The 25,223-nt window shown below is 34.7% G+C and overlaps 1 protein-coding gene across 1 annotated transcript in view; it reads left to right on the top strand.

Annotated features, from left to right (window-relative positions):
• The first annotated feature begins 12,740 nt into the window (after window positions 1–12,740).
• LOC139719165 (regulator of G-protein signaling rgs-2-like) overlaps window positions 12,741–25,223 on the top strand; it is a 40,285-nt gene continuing 27,802 nt past the window's right edge. Inside the window, exon 1 of the mRNA XM_071630632.1 lies at window positions 12,741–12,877. Coding sequence (XP_071486733.1) covers window positions 12,829–12,877 — 49 coding nt within the window. The 5' untranslated portion in view covers window positions 12,741–12,828. The remainder of the gene's footprint in view (window positions 12,878–25,223) is intronic.

Here is a 25,223-nt window from a genome sequence, read left to right as displayed (position 1 = left end):
TTACACACGATTCAACTCTAGCACAATATTCAAGGGTTAGGAACATTAATGCACATTTGCAATGGATTTGTAGTAGGACCTTTGTCGATTACACGTAACCTATAAACCCTTAGAAATTATTGTTCACTAACATTTTGATTATTACATATACTGTGCCATTCATTTGAGCTCATGTCTTTCAAAACAGAGTTAGCGTTATTTATCGATCTTTCTCTCGATCTCTCTATATTATATTATCTTTGTATAGGGCCTAAACATATAAATATAAACATAGGCCCCCTATATAATTTTATATCACACGCACACACTTTTTTTGTCTGATGGTAAGTGCAACAAGTTGACAATATTACTTTTAGTACTTCACATTTTTTTCTTAACTTTGCTGTTTCTACCTTTGACATTCACCCTGTGACATGGCTTTTCAAATTTTACCTTTCATGTTTTTTTAATATGATAATCGTACAATGGAATCGTCTCTAGTATCCTATCGTTTCACTGAAAGTGAACCTATTACACTATAACACGAAATAAAGAAAATGAATAATACCGAAAGAATGAAAAATCTTGAAATAACCGAAATCCCGTAGATTCAACGCTTTATTTATTGAATTTCATACATATTGCGTATAAAGGTGTCAAAGCATACAAAGAAGGAATGATTTATTATATTGCCGACATCGGAGGAATAATCAATCTTCGTGACTTTCAAGTCGTGCCTTCCATCCAAAACTGCGCTAGATATCGCTCACAATGCAAAATCTACGATGAAATATATTTTTACGGCTGTACCCAATATCATAATTACACAACAAAGTGAAATATCATGATTACCAAAACTTAACCCTGGCACTATAATATAAGTTGCAAAATTATATTACATAATTACTACTAACCAATTATTTTTCTTTTATGTGTTTTTATCTTTGTTTTGTTTTGCTTTGTTCTGAATTATAGGGTTGCAATCTGAATAGCTTGACCCATTCTGTTTGCACTACATGAAATTTTAAGGATCTGTCATTCAGATTGACGAGGATAATACGTTCTTATCTCTCTCTCTCTCTCTCTCTCTCTCTCTGTGTGTCTCTCGCTCTCCTTCATTATGCATCAACTTATCCTCGTTCTTTTCGTTCATGAAGCATGAAAAACAATACATCTGTATTTGCCGGTTAGTAAAGATCGAGTAACCGGATGTTATTGTTGATGACGGAGCATATAATCAATGATTTTGGCCGCTACGTGTATCCTATTGGGTCTCGGATTACGGACAGCGGCCACACTTTCCGGTTAGAGAGGTCGAGATCCGATATAATGGCGGATTTCCCTGACACCCCAAAAGAGTTCGATTACCACTCTTTTACGAGCTAGTCCGTTCCGCTTATTCTTATAGTTAAATACTATAGTATACTAGTAGTTAACACTATACGGTAAGCCTTATCTGCATACTATATTGCTTGATATACCATGACGTGTAGGCCAGAGTATTGCTGTTACAAAGAGGAATGAACCTCTCATACAATGTGGCACAGATAGAAAAGATATACAAATCGAATTAAGACAATAATGAAAAGTTAACATTCTTTCCACTTGTTACTGATAAATACATACTATATAGACTTACATTACGCAGACACCACGCTTTTACTGTACACATATTGCATAATCTTGTCACTTTTGTCACCTCCATTGGCACATGAAATGATCTGCATCCTGGTTCAGCATCCAACAAGCAGCTGTTGCGGTTGGGATTATTGATTGAATTGTGTGTTGGCAATTTCATGAATGCATCTTAATTTGGGCATTATAGATAAGAGAAACTTAAGTAAAATCAAACACCCATTTCATTTTTGTTCATAACAACATAGGGTAATCTATTGGTATTATTATAATGAAATGAAATGAAATGAAATGAAATGAAATGAAATGAAATGAAATTTATTTACCAAACAATAACATAATAAACACTGTCAAAAATAGTCAATAGTTTAAGAAAACTGTTGGTAAGAATGAACCGGCAATAGCGCGCAAGTATACTATAGTAAGCAAGACTGATTATGTTCAGATAATCATTGAATGTGACCATTATGTTTTATCTTAGATATCATCATAATGATCAGCATTACTTTTGTTTATTTGAACATCAACATTTTTTTTGCTAAACATGTTAATCAAACTGCAGTATAAAATTTTCATTTCGTCACCTCAACACATGACTTTGTTTACCTCTAATTTACATCTTTACGATCATAAGATTAGTGTTTATAACCATCATTTGACATATTTGCTTTAATCATGATTATCAAACAGATTAGTAATCTTCACGAAAATTTACATAAGTATTTGCATTATTATGTGTGATCCGGACGTATAGACGTTATTAACATTCAATTAAAAACGCAGTGCAATTTCTGTACTTGTTATTGGACATCGTATAGTTCTAACTTGAGTCGAGTCGAGTTGAGTTGCGTTTATTAACAACATATTTGTACATACATGTGAATATGATAACATGATAACATGAAATTACATAAGATAAGATTAACATGAAAATCTTTTATGAGAATACAATGACATTATACAAGGTACTTACAGTTGTATATGCATGCATATATGTTTACATACTTGATATATCTTACATAAGAATACATGTGGTGTAATTTGATTTAATTTCATGATAATATATTTATCACTGAAAAGACAACAAAAATGAATATGTAATATAGACATATTATATGCATAGACAAAGGTTCTGAACAATTAACAAAAAACAGACAGAAGATAATGTTGTTAAAGGGGTATCCGATAGTTAGCGCAAGTGCTAGTCGAGAATGGTTCTCCCGTTTAGCATCATTTCAAATACTCATTGCAAGGTCTATCCTTCTAAAGTAATTATACTTTAAAAAAAAGTTATTAAATCTATTTATTTGAATGGTTCTTTTATGAATTTATTTGCCCATATGCGAATTTGAATACTTTAAAGACCTGGCGACAGGTGGAGGCGAAGTTTAACAGCAATCGCCAAAAATAAATTATGCACGTTCAATGATTTTTAATGCGTAAATGCAAAATCGGTCGCCGACTTTGTCAATGTGAATGAAGAAAACACTTTTGAATGACAGTATTTCGATGCCTGGGCAAGTATGAACAAAATTCATGTTTTTTTTTTACATGAAACTCAATGACAAAATAATGATGTTGGCTGGGAAAACCTATACATGAATTAAGATTATTTCAATTTCAATTTCAATTCATTTTCAAATATTTCAATAAAAAATACATCTCTGATAACGAGGTGAAAATTAATGATACATGGTATCCAGCTAGGATACACGGTAGATTATTGCAAATGTAATGTAGAACAGGATTGTCAATATTTGAAAGTTTGAATTTATTAGTGTATAACAATAGTTAATGCCAAAGAAATAAGACGGAACCTATATGCTTAAAAGCAAGCTTGTTAAGCTTATCAGATCGCTCTTTAGTCAGCACGATAATTTAGATTAAATGGTATAATTATGAGGACACTAATTATCTTGGTTTGCATAGACTATTATACCTGCATAACCAGATAACTGCCTACTTTTCAATCTCACAGCTCACAAAAATTAGATCGTGTCCCACCATCAGGGCTCAAAATTCTTCTACACTCCTAAACTTGTTTTTGTTTGTGCTGACGATAGATCCCACAAATATTTTTCATTCGTATCAAAATTTAGAAATTCTTACTACTCGACTTAATTGTGAGTTAGAGTTTCCAAATGGTGTAAATGTAATGGGTTATCATTTAAATGAAATACAGGTATTTAAAAAGGGAAATTGTATTCTTATTAGAACAGTGTAAACGAACACCCGGGAATATGTTGGTCATACACTTATACCTATATTGCACAAAGTTTCTTGGACTTTGCACTGATTACAATCTAAACTGGAACGAAATATTGAATCCATAGAAACAGCGATTTTTTTTAAAAAACAGATTTAAAGGTCTCCTAACTGAAAGATCTCTCCTAATCTTATACGATTCATTAGTTTATCTCATATCCAATATTGCAACATTGTTTGAGAAAATAGCAACATAACAAATATAAACTTATTAATTCTTTCCAAAAAAAAAAAATGAGCGAATCGTAAGCACCAACGCCAATTATTCGTCCCATCTAGAACCCTTATTAGTCATCTACTAAGTACATTAAGAATACAAGATATCCATACTAGTTAACAAACATGCATAATCAACCCCTTCCCTATTTCATGACTATTTTTAAAAATCTAAATAAGATATGTACCCACATTTCCAGCTTGACATTCAACTTATCATCAACTAAATAATCCTCAACTCATTTTAGCTCAAACAAGAACCGCTGACAGGATATTTTGAACGCCTTACCTCTCAATTTACATGATTTAAAGCAATGCTCCTCCTTAAATTCCTTTCAGGTATCCTTCAACAAATATATCTTCTCAGAATATCATCCACATTTATTGTAACGCAACACGATTTTTGTTTCAAAATTTGATCTAATAAATGACTCTTTAAAATACTCATTCGTTCATTCACAGATTTTTAAAGATACACTTCAAGCATGTATTCGATAACAAAACAACAAAGGCCATTTCAATTTCATAGCTATGATACACACACACACAAATACATGTACACAAACACATTCATTCAAAATTAACACATGCATACACTCATAATCTTACTTACGTCCATGCAGAAGTCACTCCCGGGGACCGCTCAAGCAACATGTAAATGCATACGCAATGCAACACATTTTCACTGATCTTCAGTAATGATGAATATGCACAGTAAAATTACAACTTTGTACCCCTATATACCTTTCACGTCGTTCAACAATATCTTTGAGATATCAGTGCAAGACAAGTTTAAATGGCAAATCGCCCATTTGCGTGTATGTTTCCTATTTGTGTGTGTGTGTGTGTGTTTTTTTTTTTCTGAGGCTGCCATCACTATCAACCCCTTAAGTTGGCAGACACTTGATATATATAATCATATTATTTGTCTCTCGAATTGGAAATCTGTGTATTGTTGACTTCTGTGATTTCATTGTGTTTAATTATTTGAATATTAAATGAAGTATATTTACGTATAACAAGGGCCTACATTTATTCAAATATCATGTGCCGGTAATTCATGACTGTCATAGAAAAATGTTGACATTACGGAATTGAACTGAACTAAATACAACTGAAATGAACTGGAAACACATTTATCTGCCGACGTTCCTTTAAATAGCATATTCCAGTTGCCATGAGTGTATAATTTCAATGATTTAGGTCTTACATCATAAGGATTATTATCGATCATAGTTTATCTGATCTCGTTAATCCGAAATTGTAAGACGCATGCATATACTTCATAACAACCGTCAGAATTACGAGCCTTATTTCGTTTTCGGATTAACGACGCTTCAGTACAAGGAAACTTATTTCATTTTTGTCTTAATTTATTTACCACCCTTCGGAATAACAAACCTTATTTCACTCGACCCTTCGAAATAACGAATGTTATTTCATATTCGAAATAACGAACCTTATCTTTAGATCATTTACGGAATGAGGAACCTTTGAATAACAAACTGTAGCCTAGGTCTGCACGTACACCGTATCCGCAAACACAATCATGTACAAACAAACCACACACATTATGCAAACATTATAGACATAAACTTTCTCTCATGAATGGTATACAATTGGGTAATGTCAACGGTTGATTTCTTCTTTCTTTGAGCAGCGAATCAATAAGAACCTATAATTTATCATTAATAAGCTGAATTAAATTCAGTAGGTATCAAAATTTTGGTGTGCATATAAATTATCTCTTTAATTAGAATCTTATAATTGGTTGCGACATCAGACTTATCTCCTTCCAGGCGACGGCTCTCATTATCGACCCTTGACTCATGATTAACCTCCCTTCGATGAGTGCCGATGCACCCTCGTTTTGTGCCAAATAAATTTATCTCATTTGAGTTTTGTTGTTTTCCAGTAGAGAGATTACTCTTAACACTACCAAACAAACAGACAAACAAGCAACAAAATAAAAAAAAACAAGGAAAAAAATAAAAACTGTTTTTTCTTCCTGGCTCCTTAAAGCCTTACAACGTTCTGTACATCTTATAGTCTACGTCTTTATTTAAGAGAATTCTTGTTTGAAATGGTCGGCTGCCTTTTTTTTTTTTTTTCATTTTTAAAATTTGAATTCTTGTAAGTGAAATATGCCATTTTCCTGAAACATTCAATACACATATCAGTATATCTTACTGAATTCACGGAATTTACATAATTCTCCGTGAAAACGCCCCTTTACCATATCGTTTATAAATTATAACAAAGTCGACCTTTACAGCTTGGGAAAAAAATGGAGGAAATACTACAAAACAAATTTGAAGCAGAGTAAATCTACTTTTGCCCTGAACGCTTGCCTGCAGTTTTCTTTTTTTCGGCATAACGTACTGAAACTACAAGTAACATTCAAATCACAGTGGAAAATCGTCACAACACAAACTCTGGTATTTGAAAAACATTGCTTCGACCTGATTGAAAGAATAATTCAGAATGTTCTCAGATAATAACTTGTCTTGGTATTTACTGATGAAAAGAGAAAGTATTGGTCTGTTGATTCATCGTATATAACTTTTCGGCACTTGGCAATTCAATGACGACATAAACAAAAACAACATGATCCATATCTATTTCATTCATTTATAATTTGTTGTGTGTCGTTTGTTCAAGGAGTATATTGTATTTATTTATTTCAATATTCATTTAGGAGGGTAGTCCTTTCAGTTGGTTAATCGTTCTGCCAAAGAGCCCTGCTCACATTATTATGTAGGCCTATACAGATAAAAAGTCATGACATCGAAACAAAATACAAACAATGAAATAACCTATACTACAAATCGACCTCAGATACTCAAATACGAAAAAAAATCAAACATCATTACAATTGCAACTTGGTGTACTTCGGACTTCATTATCAGTCCGTAATACTGAAGGAAAAAATAACGAAATTCATAATGGACTTATTGATATGTAACACAAATTATACACACAAATCAGTTCAATTTAATATATTTACCATACCTCTATCGTTCACAGCCTGTCAATCATGCTAAGTACATTGCACAATTTTTCTTGAAAACAAACAATGACTGCGCATGTCGAATGAAATTTCTAATTGGCAAATTGCTCCACATGTTTAGAGCTTGATAATGAAAAGAGTTCTTAAAGTAATCCGTTTTGGGTGTATTTATAAACAAGGAACAATTAATGGCATAACGTATATGAAAAGGTATGTATGTTAAAGCAACTAATTGTCTGAGATACGCTGGCTCATCCCGTTAATTATTTTGTACAAATATACAAAACTCTGGTATACGATGAACTCCTTGATTTACTAGTTGCCATTGTAATTTTGAGAGCATTTACATGAACCGTATCAAATCAAACTGATATCATCATTATACATTTTTGCTACAAACAGTATGAAAGTTACATTCCTCTGTCTGGGTAATAATAGCCGTGGGGGAATAACAGCTTTTAATACGTCTGTCATTATCATATTTTTGCACCTTTGTTGAGGTTTTTTTTTTTTTTTTACTGTGCTGGGTGCATGTAGTCACTCGTTTTATGAAAACAAAATCTGAATGCTAATATAACTCAAACGCAAAGTCCATAACACGTTGAGAGAATTAAGTTTATTCACTTTTGAAGAAAGTTATGTAACTTTCATTAAATTTTTTAAAATCTAATAGCAAAGATTTCTTTCAGTTCCTCACACTCGATGAACTCGTTTACATGATTACGTTGAAAACAACAACATCAACAACAAAGGAATGATACACAAGTAACAGAGATCAAGTAGTGCAACAAGTTTTGAAATATAATATATGTCACATTTTACTCATTTCAAAATAAGATCATGTCGACATTTGGTTTAAATGTTGGTGAGTATGGTTTCTTATTTTGTGGGCCAAAGGCATGGAATACCTTGCCAAGGAAACTTCGTCTATCACCATCAGTTTCAATATTTAAAAAGAATTTGAGAAGTTTTTATTTTCCCTTTGACTTAGAATTTGGATGTAAAGTGCATTGATCAGCTTACTAAGAAATGCGCTATAGAAAATATCATATACAAAATGTATTATCGTTATCATAATAAAGATAATAGATTATGGAAAAGGAAAGTGCTCCCTTAACAGTCAGTGGTGACATATTATTCAAACTGCCTTTATACGAATTGATGCGAAAGAGATATTCACTGCTAGTAATACCATATGAATGACGAAAGTTAGTAAAAGAAAATGTGTCATGTAAATAATATCTACAAGCCAAATTTATTTGTAAGTTATTTTGAAAAATAGATTATATGAAATTAGAAAACAGTTTCGCCAACAATTCATAAAATGGTTGTATAACTCATGTCCAAGAAACTGAGAAAATAAGTGAGCTTTTAAGAAGCAGCAATGGAGTTAAGTGTTGCATTTTAGTGAATCACTTAAAGGAGAATGTAAAGGAGTAAAATTTGAGGAAATTGGACAGTCCATTCAAAATAATGTCAGGGATATCTATAGTTTCACCTCGGAAATCAACAGATGAATGAATCACACATGACGTCATAGACAACGATTTAAAGAAAATGCAAAGAATATCCACACATTCATAATAATTTCATGAAAAGTACACATTCCTTTCACTTGTTAATAACATACTTATGCAGAAGGTAATGTTCCCCCTGCCTTCTGAAAGCGATCACTATACGTGCATGCTCTTTTATTATGCTCAAAAAACGAATGAATGTTGAATTATATTTCTGTTGGTCTTCATGTTTTTGTCGTCCATAAAATGCGTGATACCACGAATTGCTGTATTTAGCCTTCCCATCCAGCGATAGCTGTACCAAATCTTTTAAAATTGTTGAATAGATTGTCCGTCTTTCATCAAACTTCTCTGAAGTGCTCTTCTGATATTTCTGCATTTACTCAATATAATATATTATATTTGAGTTTAAGGCAATAATGCCATCCCGTGTACAGACCAATACTTGCGAGTGAATATACATATTTTTCCTACATTCATCTTTGTTTGCGATGAATTAAATGCGAAGAATATTATATACTTCGATTAAACTATTTAGTACAGGGTTTTTTTCTGAAATATACTGAATCAAGTAAATTTTTAGGTGATTTGCTAAATTGGGGTGGTAAATTAAAAAAGTAAAAAAAAAAGATGGTTCAACTTTTCTTTAACCATGTAATCAGGCCCAATTTTGAATTTCAAAGTGACCGTGTTAGCAAAATGTGTTTAGACCCATTTTTCATGTTATTGGACTCGCAGAAGGTTCAATGTCGTGAAAGCAAATTAAAAAGCATGTATAGGGCCTACAGAGAGAGAAATGTAAAGAGATAACATTAATCTCTTTGGCGAGTCATAACGTTATACGGTGACGGCAATGACCGATACTCATGTTTAAATAAAACATGTGACTTTTAAGAGTTACACTCTCATCAAGTTTGGGCTTATTTTGATGAAATCTGATTCAATGATTAATTTTCTTCAAATAAAAATATAGCGTAATCTGTCTACATGGCTTTAGTCTTCTAATTGAAGTAGAGATAAGATGGGCTGGGGATGCCTGTTAGTGTTGCATGATGTTATCTGTGAGAAGACTCTAGCAATAAGCATTATTGTATTAATGGGGCAAAAGACTGTTTGCCGGTCGCTTTTTTTAGCGTTACACGAGGGATATGAACCTCTCTCATGGCTGTGGTGACACGACATTTGCTCACGCGACAGTTGCTCCGGCTTCGGTCTTATTTTCTCCAAGGACAGAATTAGGGTTAGGGCTAAGTTTGTGGGTATTTCCTTTCATATGCCCTTAGCGTGCAGATATTTCATATGAGAAATAAGTGTCGCAGGATCAATTGTGACGTATAGCTGTCATTTACAATGGTAGAGTACGCGAGACCATGCTGTCTTCATGACCCCAACCAGTGAGGTCATTTGTATCATGTGACTATAGGTCAATACCGTTGTTTTGTCATTCTACCCGCTGCACGAATGTTATCTTGCCCTTTCCATGACGTATTCTTAAAGAACGTCTATCTCATACCAGAAATTTTATTGTGTGGAGGTTTTGTCTATCTAGTATCTGTTGAGAGATTTTATAAAATGTACCGGAAAGTTTTTTTTTTAAATAATTGTTAAGAAGGACCATCTATACCTCACCCAGACGCCTACTTTGAAGCCGATAGGCCATATACTTATACATGTCAGAGGTCATTCATTCCTAGATTTTATTGGGAAACTTTAAAATACCAGAATTATCACTCAACAACAATTTGGCTAACTAGGTGTTGTTAGTCCTGCGATGGTGTGTTATGTTGTTAACCATGTCTATGTTGGAATAAATGTAGTTTTGTTATGTTCTTTGGGAATGGGCATGTTATGTTTCTCGTTCTATAGCGACGATGACTTTCTTGGAAGCCTATTACAGACTTTATAATGCGTCATGTCTTTAGTATTTGAATATCACTGACGTAACTCAATTTTCAAATCTTTCAAAACCACTTTCGCAAGAAATCATCCATCTCAAGAGATTGTTACCGATTTTTGATAATTGCGAGATTGTATGTGAAGTGAAAATGGCATTCTTTACTGAAGTAGACCTTACTTTGTAAATAAGTAAAAGTAGAGAAAATGAACTGCATGGGATTAGTCAAAATCGAATATGACAATGACAGATATACCATGTTTAAGTTAACAAATAAATAAGTAAACAAGGACAGGTGATGATTTCAGTACCGCGAAACTTTCCATTTGGCACATGTGCGAGAGAATATCGCCATAAAATTATATCATTGGTTCTCTAATGATTTGGAACCTACAACTCTCTGGTCCAATAAAGTCATTAAACTCAGTAAATACTGTTTTACGATCATTTGATGCTATGATTAATTATATGATTTCTTATTTTTTCGTCAAGCAATTCAAAGGGTACTTCTACCATGAAGACGTGATTGTATGTGTGACCGGTCAATGGAAAACTTGCATGGTGACAACATATAACTTCGGCTTATTTGCATAACATATAGGTGATACCTGCTGTCGCGTTATTCTCGTTTCCACTCTTCTGCTCATCATGTTCAATTTCAATGAAATGTTATTAACTGTGTGATTTCGATCTGCTCATCAACATAACCAACAAAGAATTGATTGGCTCAACTCTTTTTCTTCCATTACAAGTCGTTGTTAACAAGCCACATTCGCCAGGTAGATACGGTAAAGATCGATTGATATGATTGTATTCAGTGAATGTCATTCAACATCTTTCGTGATAAACTCCATTCTCCAGCCACGCCGGCCGTCGTGATGAAAATATGTCTTCGTTCTAAGACGGTGGGTGAACAAACATAACATAATAAATATCACGGGTTTTTTTTTCCAACTCCCATGATGTCCGTGTGCTCTCTATGGGCATACCGTCTTTAACTTTAAACGTCCCCTGTTCCAGCCTCCCCCTCCCATCCACGAAAAAAGTGCAAGCTTGTACAGAATACTAGATGTTAGGTTCTGTGTTTCTCATACATCATTGTGTTTTTGCGTCTCTATGACACACGTGTCCTTAGTTTCCCCCGTCTTTTCTTTGATTTCTTTACCACCGCATTTTGGTCAGTGTTTACCATGCATGTTTTTGTAGTTTATTTCCGTGTTTAATATCTGTGGTATTTAATTTTACTGTTTTTAATTCTTGATTGCTCTTCGTTTTTCTGTTGGGTTTGTGTAGTTGTTTATAATGTCCATTGGACTGGTGTATGACTGTGCTGTGGGCCGGGCCAGCACTCAACAATTTTCATCCATATGATAATATGCAACATAATTGATTCCATAAAGAGGTGGAACATGTGGGATTCCACGAGGCGTTTCACACATTGCATCATGGGAAATACCCTTTCACCCTTAGCTGATCACCTATTGTAAATCTAAAGGGACCGGCCAAATCCGAAGTTTATATTATACATCAAGCGGGGGGGGGGGGGGGGGGGGGGGGTTAACTCTGAAGTTTGATTTATCAATACATGAATAAAATGTTGATTTCACTGTCAATGGCGATGGCATGTACACCAATAACATTTTTCGTTTTAGTTATGTTGTCATAATTAGGCATAAATGTATTGATGCGAATTACAGAGCTGTTACATATAAAGACATGCAATCTAAACTTCAGCAAGCTGCAGTTATTTTTTTTTTTCAGAGAGAGGTCTGTAAGTCTCCAGACTAGTGCTCGTTTGAGACTGCGGGAAGATAGAGAACAGTCTCCGTTGCCTTGGCGACGCTTTCCAATAAGGCCATTCCATCGCTGCCTCTGCTTTCTATGGCGCTGCATCCTCTTCTCCTTGCTCCGACTCCTTCTCTCCAGTGTTACCGCGCGCAGGCTCATTAACATAATTGCCATCGCTGGGCCTGGCATAGATACACGGCCAACCGCAGGGGCGCATAGGCAAGAGACGGTGGAGGCACACTAAGCAACGCACAAGCAGTACAAGCGCGTATAAAAATATAGGGAGGGCTCTTCCTCACAGTGTCACCACTGCCAGCATACATTCCCGCGTTATGCGTGCACTGTAAGATTATTCCCTCTTCGTGCGTTGAATACACATCGGCATCGGCAGCTGCACCGTACACAAACGGCGTTGCAGACCCGGTCTGGACTACCATCTCTGCTGGGCTTTTGGGGGAACGTTTCTTTCCGGGATTTATTAAGGGGGTCCTCCGTCTACATTTTCATCCTATGATTGAGTCTGTATGTCGACGGTAGAGGGATCACGCTGCAGTCATTCTAGCTGGCCTTTGGGTGAGTTCCCCTTTATCCGACCTTTTCAGAATGTCTTCATCATCTACCATCTTCCTAGTAGATGCAGCGGTCGCGTATCAGCTGTTATTATTATTATTATATCCTCTCTTTTTTCGGATCGTGTGTATCCCTGCCGCAGCGCAATTCGTGTAGTACTCACTCATACGTGTGCATACACTGTGCATGACTGTATACCTCAACGCAGTCACCTTCTATCGTGATTTAATCATCCGAGATCTTCTCAAGGGGTACGCATTTGTGTTTTGCCCCCTGAAAATTCCAAATATATGACATTATCCTCCAGGTAACTCTTTTGGTGTTACGTTGATACGATGTTCTGCTGCAGTTCATCTCGGTTTTTCTCTTAGTTTTGTCTCCGTCATGACAGAAACTCATCTTAATGGATAGATCTATAGGTATATTGCGAGAAATGATCATTCTCCTTCCGATAATGTTTTGGTACGACTTCCCATATTTATTGCTTGTAGTCGGGCACTCACTGACGGACCACAGCTGTAGAGAGAATGTTTGCCAAGACCATTGCAGTGCAGAACAGGTTTGGGGGCCCGAAAATGAATTTAATTAAAGAGAGACAAAATACTGCGATACATGATTTGAGTAAATAATGACATGCGTCGCCTGCAGCTTAATTGAAATTTTCTGATTGTGTACAGTGATGGTACCGTGATTACGAATTGTGAACGATATGAGACGATGTGTGTCTTTGTGTTTGTGATATAACATGCATATGTATAATGCTACATTTTTTTTTTTTCAGGAGGATTTGTGCGCTTTAATTGATAAATCAGTTCATAATGGATTTATTTGTTTATCTACTTATACTAAAGGGGCCTAAAGTGTACCATCAATCTTCGACTTTGACTTGGAACTGTCGAATTTTTGTAAAGTAACAATACAAATAAATACATAGTGTACATTATTGTTGGAGCAACACTCCCGTCAAATTATGAAAAGGTAAGTATATTCACAACACAGATTTTTCCATTTTCAATACGTATCGAGATTTAATTCCATCATCGTGCTATTGGTATATTATATTCACTGTCAACGTATACCTGCCCCCCTTTAATCAACTTACTCCCTCAGGTTATATGCATAATGTATACATACATATGCGTTCACATAACCTAATACGTTGAAATGAGGTACTTTCATCCCCCTGTGATTTGAGCAATATGAACAATAGAGCTTGATAATTCGTTGCATATGATATAGTTATAAAGACAAAATATATTTTACACGCTGTTCTTCATTTATTTCAATAATCTTTGCGTCAAGCAATATCAAAACAGTTATCTTGACAAGTGTTTTATGAAGCTATTAGTGTGCTGTAATAATTACGTGGATTATAGAGTAAATCGTTGTATTATTACATTGGAGATCCCCCCCCCCCCCCCGAAACTGATGTATCATTCGCGGCTTTCCTCTGGGGAATACGCACATTATTTGCATGACCTTAATAAGCTATTTAGCTCATCTGTCTTGCCACGTACACATCAATCAAATTCCTATTTAATAGGAATGTCCATATCTAAATTGACGCAGAGACCATTATCATTACGATCACCAAATTGCAATTACCAAATCAATCATCAAATTTGTAAATTATTATTATTGTTATTGTTATTATAATAATTATTATTGTTATTATTAATTATCGTTAAAAATCATCATTAGTGTCTTCCATTTTAAGGATAAGATTTGATTTGCATATTGTTTTGAATTATTTCCGCATTAATTCAAATACGAATTGAATACAAATTTCAAAAGCACCAAGACAAAGAATATTCAAATAAGTAGGGCCTACAGTGATTTAAAATGATAATTTAACATTTCACAATTAGATAAACGAAAGCAATCGTATTGAGCAGTATGCATACAGAAACGTGCAATAGGATGTATAATATTTTTCAGTAAATAACACAGATAATTGAATGCAGGAGGCCACCATCGTAAGCGATTAAGCTTGAAATGGACAACCCCTCACAATTAAAGGGATTGTATAGTTTTGGTTGAGACCTAATTTCAGGTTTCTAACATTTCTTTGTGAGATAATGAGAAAACTCTTATGAAATATGAAAGAGCATGTAATTCCATGAGGAATTTAACGTTTATTTGATGAAAATTGGTTTTGATATGGCTGAGATATCCAAAACAGAGCGATTCTAATAAAGTGTGGGACCCACATTTTATTATGATCGCTTTGTTTTACTTTGTTTTTGGACGTACAGTCATTCTAAACCCGATTTTCATCAAGTAAAGTTTGAATTCCTCTTAAAATGGTATGCTCTATACTATTTCATAAGTGTTTTCTTGGTATCTCACAAAAAGTTGAAAGCCCGATTCTCATCTCCACCAATACTGTACCATCCCTTTAAGATAAGACTAAGAAGGACAAAGAAACAAAGTCTTATTTACGTCGCACACTGGATATATGCATCGTACAAACAAAGTATGCATGCTGAAACAGACATCAGGCACCAGGATGGGATGCCTGGGTATGGACATAAGCTATCCCAAGTAGGCCTACTCTGTCTGTTAACAACACTTGGTCCACACCCACTCCCCCTCCCCCCAAAAATGATAAATGTCATAATACTATTAAGATCCACTCAAGTTACACCACACACTGAAATTTACACCAACTGTAAACAAAATAAAAATGAAGTCCACGACCGTGCACTTTTCAAGTGGTCCCAGAAATGAAAATGTCTATGCTTTTTATGCTTCCGTCCGAAGGTTGCCGGAGGCTAAAATGGAAAAAAAAAAAAATCTATTTAATACTGAAGATACACTTTTTCTTCATGCCTTGAAAATTATTCAATGCATAAACTAAGCTCAAAAGTCAATTAGAAATCCTCAAATCCCCAAATACATGTACCTGCACTCTAAGACAATAATAGCAAACCTAGTTCAAGGAAAGTGAACATTCAACACATTTGTGACAAACCTGTCATTTCAATACTTTGCCAGTTATGTGAAACTGTCATCACACATTGTCAAAAGACATTGTACTGTACTGTAGACCTACTAGGAGAACCATGCATTATATGGCGGAGGCACACCAGTCGCAATAGCGACATTTCTAGTTTGATGTAGAGTTTGATGACGTTAGTGTGTATAAAGCAAAAAACAAAAATAAATCACTGCGTTTATTGTTTAATTCTGGGAACGGTTCCATGTCCTGACCTATCCTGGACGCTTCATCAGTTTCTGATGACGGGAAATTGACTTCAAATGTTAGCTGGATGAATTAGAACTTCCATTAATTAGTTATAGTGTATTTATATATTTTTTTTTTGCCATATCCACAAGCAAACTCTAAAAGCGTGATCTTGAAAGTATTCTTTGAATTTTCGTCCTTTCAATAATCGAAAATGTTTCATGTGAAGCTATATTGCCATTAAATTATATCTGCAGCATAGCATGGGATGAGTGCATTGTAGTGGATTTGAAATACAAAAACGAGATTTGAAGTAGGGCCTATGTAGACATATTACCGATACTGGAACTCCAATCTTGGAAATCAAACTTCACGATCTAAAATTTGAACAGGTTTACCTTTTACACACCAAGCACAAGCCTTTATAAATACATGTATTGTACTGCCTTTTTGAAGTCAATATTGGAATTAATTAAAGCACCTGCATCACAGGTCAAAACAACCAATACTCTTTATTGGAGCTTCGCAATTAGACAGTCAACAACTCCAAGTTTCGATGATACTGTATGCCTTTTCAGACGAGTTGCAGTTTCGTGTGTTGCAAGATTGGTTGCTGTCACATTTGCAAGTTTTCTGCATGTATGCAGGGGGTTTGCTTTCGAAACCTTCTGACAGTCACTGACTTCCAAACGGCCATCTTAGCTCGAAATCCCTGCGGAATCTTCCCTTAATCTTGCCATATCACCTTCGCTATATAAGATATTCTTTTAGCGCCATATTTCTAAATTTGTAGTGTAGGTGAATTGATTGCGTTATGATAATTATTATAAAAGGGGTATATAATTATGACACATTTCCACGATTATCGTTAAACTTTCTTTTTTAAAACCAGGTTTGCTCGTTTGGGAAAGCAGATTTCAAAATTGTTGAAGAACACTTGCCCCAGTAGTCTAAATATATAACAAAGAATGATACAGAAAATAACTTGTAAGTCTAGAGCTTGATAAAACACAATCATTTGAATAAACAGCAAACGTTGATTCACCCGCTTAAACCCGTACGCTGGCGGATGGAGTGTTGATGTTCTTCATGTAAGTCTTGGAAAATTGTTGAAATAAAATTGAAGTGCGTTACATCTCTGAACAGCCATTATCTTTGGGCATCTGTATGGCTGCATGCATGGCTTCGTTGGTTTGAAGGGGGTGGCTTCAATTCGGGCAAGTATTTTTTCCTCATTGTTCTAAAACACTCGCTCGACGTTGATATTCACTTGCCCCGGGCAATTGGGCAAGCGCTTATGTGGCACCTTGCGTTACTTGGTCCCCTTCTCCCCAAGAGAAAAAGGTAAAAAAGTAAATGAGCATCTCTAAGCTCGTAAAGAAGAGAACATTGTATCACTATAGCTCCTGTATCCATAGACGTTGCATGTTCTTGTCATGCATACATGTTTATAGGAGCTTGTTTGAACTTCCTGACGCTTCTTGAATGAATGCTTCTGTATGAGTTGTCGGAAATGACGGTAAACCAGCAGGAAATGTGAAGTGGGAGATTGAACAGAAGACCATGCGGTTTGTGAATACATTTAAGAAGAGAAATTGTACATAAGAAACACTCTTTGGTGGGTCCGTGTATGTTCGCAGTTCGTAAGCGCTCTCATGGCAAAGGTGATTCAGCACTCATTTCCTGGAAATTATGTCGGAACAACTTGACCTTCACTTTTAAGAACAAACTGAAAAAAATATCAAGCAATCAGTAGTCTTGCCTTTCTCATTCACAAATCTACATTAACATACAGTCATAACGAGCATGTGATATGGTGGACTGTGCGTACACGGCTACGCACACGTGGGACTAGATGCTGCAATATCGACGTGAAGTGTTTCTCCGACAGTGACGGGTCTTCAAGCTATGATTACATTAATAAGGATACACTGGATGTGAGGCTTTATACGTTATGTTTTGGATTGCAAAACAGCCATTGCATGGAATAAATGCAAGGTTTTCTCGCAAAACGGTTTGAATGTCAAAACGCTATAAAAGTTTCATTAGAATCAGGGTTTAATCAATAATTATCGAAAATTTAGTTAAGTTTTGTTTCAACGAAGCAGTGATAGGTTGTACATGCACATGCGTGCAGATTTGTGTCATATACAATGTCAGTACGTGCCTTGCAGCCTATCCATTGCAAAATCATGTTTTGATTCAAAATCTAATCCTTTGAGGTCTCTGACCCCCACAGTCCCTTAACCAGTCATCATTACATACAACTGTGTGACTCCGTTTTGTACAATGAATTTCACTTCTTCCCATTAAAGTTCATGACCATACAACCTCGTCTAATTTACATCAATATACGACAATCTTACTGCTTCATGAGACGATGTGAAACTCATGGAACTCTTTAAGTTTATCATTATATGTTCTATAACATGAATGAACATGAATGAACATAAAAGCTGTTTGTTAAAGATTATTTTGCTTTTTAGTGGGGAGAAACGTGCAATGGCTTTGAACTTCAATAAAATGAAAGGAATGTCTTCATATCTTATTTTTCTTGATTTTAGCTCCCCTTTCTCCTTGGTACAGTATAACATGTCATCTGAAAAGGGAACTTTTGAGTAAGAAAATTTATGAAAAGCCTTCTAATTCAATCAGATACACAGGACCGGAAACTATATTGAAATTCAGTCAGTTGTTCAATGCTTTGCGGATGATTATATGTAAATATGAGGATTTGAGGTCTATTGACAAGTGTATAATGAAATTCATAGGAATCTGTCTAGATCGTCGTTCCTGGATTTTATTACCGCTTTTGAGCACAATATTCTTCACTGGGCGTTAGACTAGCAACATCGTGCTGTAATCAATGAAACTTCACTTAATCGAAGTGAGAATAGTCAGGAGAGTAAGGATGAACACATCTCAATGACTCCAAAAAGTTTTGTGCAGTATGTCGGGTGATTCTAGATTTGTAACTAAGTTAATTGAATTCAGAGACACTTTTCACTGGGTGTGATCTCTCTAAATACCATGTTTGCTCTGTATTTCAGAACGTAGTGCCTTTTGAAATGCATTGGGAGTGAATGTTGAACCATCTATATCTCTCCTAGAAGCCACTTCCCTCTTTATCACACACTTAAAGAAAAATATGTTCAACCTTGCACCTTAAGGTACATGATTTAGCACCTTTACGGGTGCAATTTTGCACCATTCAAACCAGTGAGCCCTTTAAAGGTACTGTTTACCATTGGGAGCAGTGATTTAAAAAAGTCCAAGATATCACATTTGATGCATATATTGTGTAGGTCAGTTGTATCACAAAACATCCTACCATATAAAATTTCGCAATAAAGCCTAAAATATAAGGAGGTATCACTATTTTTCTCACTAAACCATAACAGTAGACGGTTTAGTCTAGAAACATTCTTATAGCTATTATTTACATTTTGAATATTTAACAATACCTTTAACATTAATAATATACTGATTCAAAATTTTTATATTGGTTGTTTCCATCTCTTACTCACATTTTAGAACTATTTTGAAGCACTAAATCTGGGTTTTTGTTTCTTCTGCAAATGGTAAACGATGCCTTTAAAAGATGCAAAGTTGCACCTTTGAACGTACATGGACCGCGTTGAGTATCTTGTTACCTTTAGATATGATTATACGAGTTGAAATTCATTATTTCTCAGCGGTGTTCTTTAACAGAAAGTCTACATTGCTACCGCAAGGGTAACTGTTAATTCCTTTGTGCAGGCACTAGTCTGTTAACGCGAAGAAAAAAAAATCAGCCAACAAAAAAATGACAGGCTAGTTTATGAGGCCTCTTGGATATGCCAAGATGGTATGTTCTTAGGTTGCTTTCAAAATTACGATCTGGAAATCCCTGCCACTATGAATTTACGCGAAATGGGTCTTCTTCGTGCCGAGACGTCAAAAATCTGGCTTCAGATTCGACAAGTAAAAAATGGAATTCCAGAGAAGGTTTCACATTCATTGACTTCAATTATGCTACCAGAAAGGAAGAGAAAGTTGGACTAATTCACTGTAATTGCAGGCGTCATTTTCACAAACCGATGATATTTCCTGTGTCGTATAAATCTTAGGTGCTGTTTTTCTTCATCTTCATCTTCTTCTTCTTCTCTTTTTTTTTCTACCTCACCAGTCCCGAGCAGAGGGAAAATCCCTTCGAGTCGTGATAAATCTTGAATAAGGAAAGGATCGTAAAGAGGCTAAACGATTGCCGGAAGGCGGCACCCGATGACAGCGGTCACTCACTCTCTGAAGTGTAACACTGCTGGTGTTACCCGGTTCCATTTGTAATCCACAAAGGCATAAGAAATGTTATTGTTAAACATTTTTATAATTCCCAAACATTATACTTCTATCTCAGCGTCTGTTTTTATATTTGTAAAAAAAAAAGAGTTACATTCAAGCTTTCACTGGCCAAGAAAAACGGGGGTCATTGAACAGTCCACATCGGCACAAAGCCATGATAAAATTAACAGTTTGAGGTTTCAATATTTGAATGTTCTATTTCAGATCGTATTAAAGTTTCAAGATTTTTCTTTCTCTTGGAACGTGATTCGATATGTATTGTTACATTGTTACATTTAAACCAATCATTCAGCAACTGTAAGTCAGTAAATTAAAAAAAAAAAAGGATATGTGTACTTACATTTTCATGTGAATTTAGTACAACAGTGCCATCAGCAAAATAGGTGAATTTAAGTATTTTGGAACAATTGAATACCATCTATCATTTACAAATTACTAAAGTATAGAATAAAAATATACCAAAATGCAATAATCTTATACGTTATATTGCATACTATATTGGATATTTCTATCATTTCACTGTAGGAGATTCAGCGTTTATCATTGAATAAACTCTTGAAATGAGTGAGATGGGGTCGAAATTGATTTGACAGTTTTTTTTTTTTGCCAACATTGATGTAATCAGAGTTAAACTGGTTTACAATATCCCTTTTTTTATCAACATGTGTGTAATTTCATAACGCGTGTTTTTGTTTTCGCTTAGCGCGTTTTCCTTTTTTCCCCTTAAAATGTTGTTGATATACCTCAATTTTTGTCTTTTCCTGAATCACCTTGTGTTCTGAAGAACTTATTTCACTATTAGAGCAGCGAATATTATTTTGTAACTTTGTTTTTGTAATTATTATAAGTAGATATGTGTTTTGCATTTATGAGGATGTTTTCGACTCTTGTGATACACTTTGCTCTTTAATACGTTTTTTTTTTTTAGCTTTAAGCATGCAGTTGCCTGTAGAGATCCAAAATCTCTCTTACATTCATTGTTCTTATCATGAATAATCTTAATTAGAAACATATGAAATATTACGTTTTTCAAAACACCTACTGTAAATGTCATACCTGTACATTTTTAACATCTGTCCAATCAAAAAAGGTTAATTTATTTTTAAACAATGTCAATTTTCTTCATCAATAATTCTTTTCCTTTCGCATTATTTCTTTAAAGAATTTGTAATTATGATAAGGTAGACAATATTATTGTCTACCTTTTGATATGTCAATTATTGGAAAGTGATAAGAGAGATCATCATAAGTTATTATATAAATTTAAGTGTGATTGATGTTTATATATATATATATATATATATATATATATAAACGTTATTGATAAAAGAAGCACTGTTTGGTGACATATGAGTTGGTTTCGACAGCAAAGGAAAAAAAAATCAGAAGAATTAATCATATCCAAAAGTTATTCATTTTCCCAGGACTTCCGTATTTCCACAAATCATTGAGAAAATCGCCCATTTCCCCTTCCAATATTTCTGAATCTAATATTCAGTCTTAAAGTATAGTCAGAAGAAGAATCAAAATTTTGATTAACTGTAATAAAGGCATTTCATATTCATCATATGCATGATAGATAATTTCGTATAACCATATTGGTATTCATCTTATACTTGCAAAACAACTACGCCAACAACTTCATGTGGAGATCTACAAATGTGAACAAAACAATCATTTTTAACAATGTTATACATGTCATGTTGCGGTTCCTTTTTGAAGAAAACAAGGTTGCAGAGACTGCCATAACACTTAAACTGAATTCTAGAGAAGCAAGAAGTTTTTGAAATTGAACATGGTTGTTGTTGTTTTACCTTTTGTTTGCACCTGATATAAAAAAAAATAGATTTTAAACATTACAGTGTGCATGTGTGGCACGGAAATACTCGCTGAGTGTGTGGGCTATTTGTAATCACTTTCAAAAGATCTTTCGCATTTTTGTTTTTCTTTTATCATAGTCAGGTGAATGGTGATTTACTGAATTGATAGAGAAGGGATTAATCTTCATTGATCTTATTTTGAGTGTTTAGACGATTTTTTTTTCGTTGACTTGTCATAGTCATTTAATTTGTATGAATAGAGAAATAAAGAAACTGGTTAAAACAAAACAGAATTAACGTAGGACTTTACAGGGAAATGATTTGAATTTAAACAGAGTTTCTTTTTAATGTTAAGTTAAAGGTCCTGTTCACCTTTGGGAGTGGGTGATTTTAAAAAATGTTCAAGATACAGTGTATTTCATTTGATGCACATGTGTAGGTCTGTTGTATCACAAAACATCCTACCATAAAAAAAGTTTTGCAATAAAGCCGAAAATATAAGGAGATATCAGTATTTTTCTCATTAAACCATAACTGTAGACGGTTTAGTCTGGAAACATTTTTATTTATAATTATCGTTCACATTTTGTGTATTTATAAACTTAACATCGATCATACGGATTCAAATTTTTACAGTGGTTGTTTCTTTCCGTAACTCACATTTTAGAACTATTTTAAGGCAATAATGCTGGGGTTTTGTTTCATCTGCAAATGGTAAATTATGCCTTTAACGAAGTATCACATTAGATAATCTCTTTTTAGCCCTTCCGAAGTGGAGGGAATTGATCTCAAATTTTGCAGGGTATAATAGAGAGAGGTGACTCTATACATGCGTAAGGTAAGGTGTACAGACAAAATCAGGACAATAATCAAATCGGAGAAACGCTCAATCTGAGACGTTGATGATAAATGATGGGAAGACATACAATATTACTCGGATAGTAGGGGCGGATCCAGGAATTCCATAATGGCGGCAGGGGGGTGGGGCGCAAACAATATCTGTTGTGCTACTTCCGGGTTTCATGTCATTTTTTCTTTTTTTTTTTCTTTTTTTTTTAAAACAATAAATAAAGAGGGGGCGCGCGCCCGGTGTGCCTCTATCTAGATCCGCCACTGGAAAGGACATAAAATGGAAGTCTCGTGTGTGGGAGAGTCACGACGCATGCACGTAAAAGATCCGCTTCATTTATTCATCGCAAAGAGCAGGGTATTTAAGCCGACGAAGTGGTCCCTTCTCACATCCAACTGGACCCCATTGAAGACCAGCTTAGCATATAGCTGAATATGGGCTATCCAGCCATCTTCTCAGATGAAAAATAAACAAACAATTCATAGACAAGAAAAACATAATGAATGCATTACCCGACCCACCTTGCAATGTAAGTAGTTTGTATACCATACAGTCATGTACACGGATTTAATAAGCCTTCCTATATTTAATGCTCAAAATCATCTGCGTTGATACCAAGCATAAACGGTGTTCGGAATGCACAAATCTGGAATTTCTCAGAAATCACTTTAGTGGAAAGAATTGTGATAAACTCTATGACAATTCAATTCAATTCAATTCAATTCAATCATAGTTTATTTCCAATCAACGGCCGAATCGTAAATAATATGCTTGGCATTCAAGTCGTGTCCATAATGAGAATTTCACATTAAAATCATAACACAATACATACACAGAACATTCAGCGAGTACTCGGTTTTGTTGTCTTTGTTATCCTTGTTTTTTTTTTTCTTTATAAAAGTCGAAGCAAACGTAAAAAAAACCCAACTATTTTTGATTTCTTCACATAGAGGAAAATCTTTTTATGAATTTGCTTTGAGTATAAAAAACTGAACATACCAAAAGCCATAGGTAAGAAGCCATATACAGAATACTTACAATATAAGGACGTATTCAAGATTGATCACAACATTCAAATTCAATCTTAAGGCTGCATGTACATTTCTAGCTTCAAACGAGCTCCGTTTAGTGTTGAATAAACATGACTAGTCTTAAGGTCTGAAGTTAAATCATCGTATTAAATGACATAATTAGCGCAAAACCCGAGATTCACACGAAACTTAATGACTCAATAAGGTTAAAAAGCATTATGCCTGTGTTTATAGGGAAAAAATATCATCAGAAGATGGTAATACGTCCGGATTTGAGACTTTTTGATGTAAGGACTGATTAGTTTCCTGTCTCTCCAGGCATGCAGGGAATCTCAAATAATGTCATTGTCTGGTCAATGTCAAATCTTTGACATAATTTGATAAAACAAAACAATGATCATCGCGATGTTATACATGTTATGGTTTCAAACACTGTGATAACACTCAAACGGACTTAGAAGCAGATCAGGTTTTTGAAATTTATTTTTTAAGGCTTTTTGCATTGACGTGGAAAAAAAAAGACAGATGGAAGTTACAATGTGCATGCTCTGAATATGTATTTACAATCAGTTTCAAAAGGTCTGGAACAATCTCTTAACTTTAATCGTAATAGGTGAATGGTGATTCACTGAACCGTTTGTGACGGGATTAATCCTTGTTAAATTAATTTTGAATATTTTGACGAGAATGTTGTTGACTATCATAATGATTTCATTTGTTGAGAAATAAAAGAAACTGATAATTAAGAACCTTGAAGGAATGATGATATGATTTTACAGGGAGAAAATTGCACATTTTTAGCAGTGTTTCATCTTTTGAAATTAACGAAGTACCACACGGATATTTTTATCTTGTTTTTCTTGCCCATTAGAGCTGGAAGGAACTGATCCCAAATTTTGTAGTTTAGGGAGTCGAGTTCACTACACGTGCCTGAGTTGAAGTGTACAGACAAAATCAGGAAAAGCATCATATGGGAGAAACACTCAATCTGAGCTGTTGATGATAAATGAAGGGAAAAACAAACAAACAAAAAGTAGACAAGAAAAACAAAATGAATACAGTGACCAACCCAGAAAAAGCGATGATTACGTAGTTTGTGTATGGTATCCATGTACAGAGC

The sequence above is a fragment of the Diadema antillarum genome, unplaced genomic scaffold (genome assembly GCF_040938485.1).
Source record: "Diadema antillarum isolate AM-2024a unplaced genomic scaffold, OU_Dant_1.0 scf00000001, whole genome shotgun sequence".
Classification (NCBI taxonomy): Eukaryota; Metazoa; Echinodermata; class Echinoidea; order Diadematoida; family Diadematidae; genus Diadema; species Diadema antillarum.
This window is presented reverse-complemented; position numbering and strand designations above follow the sequence as displayed.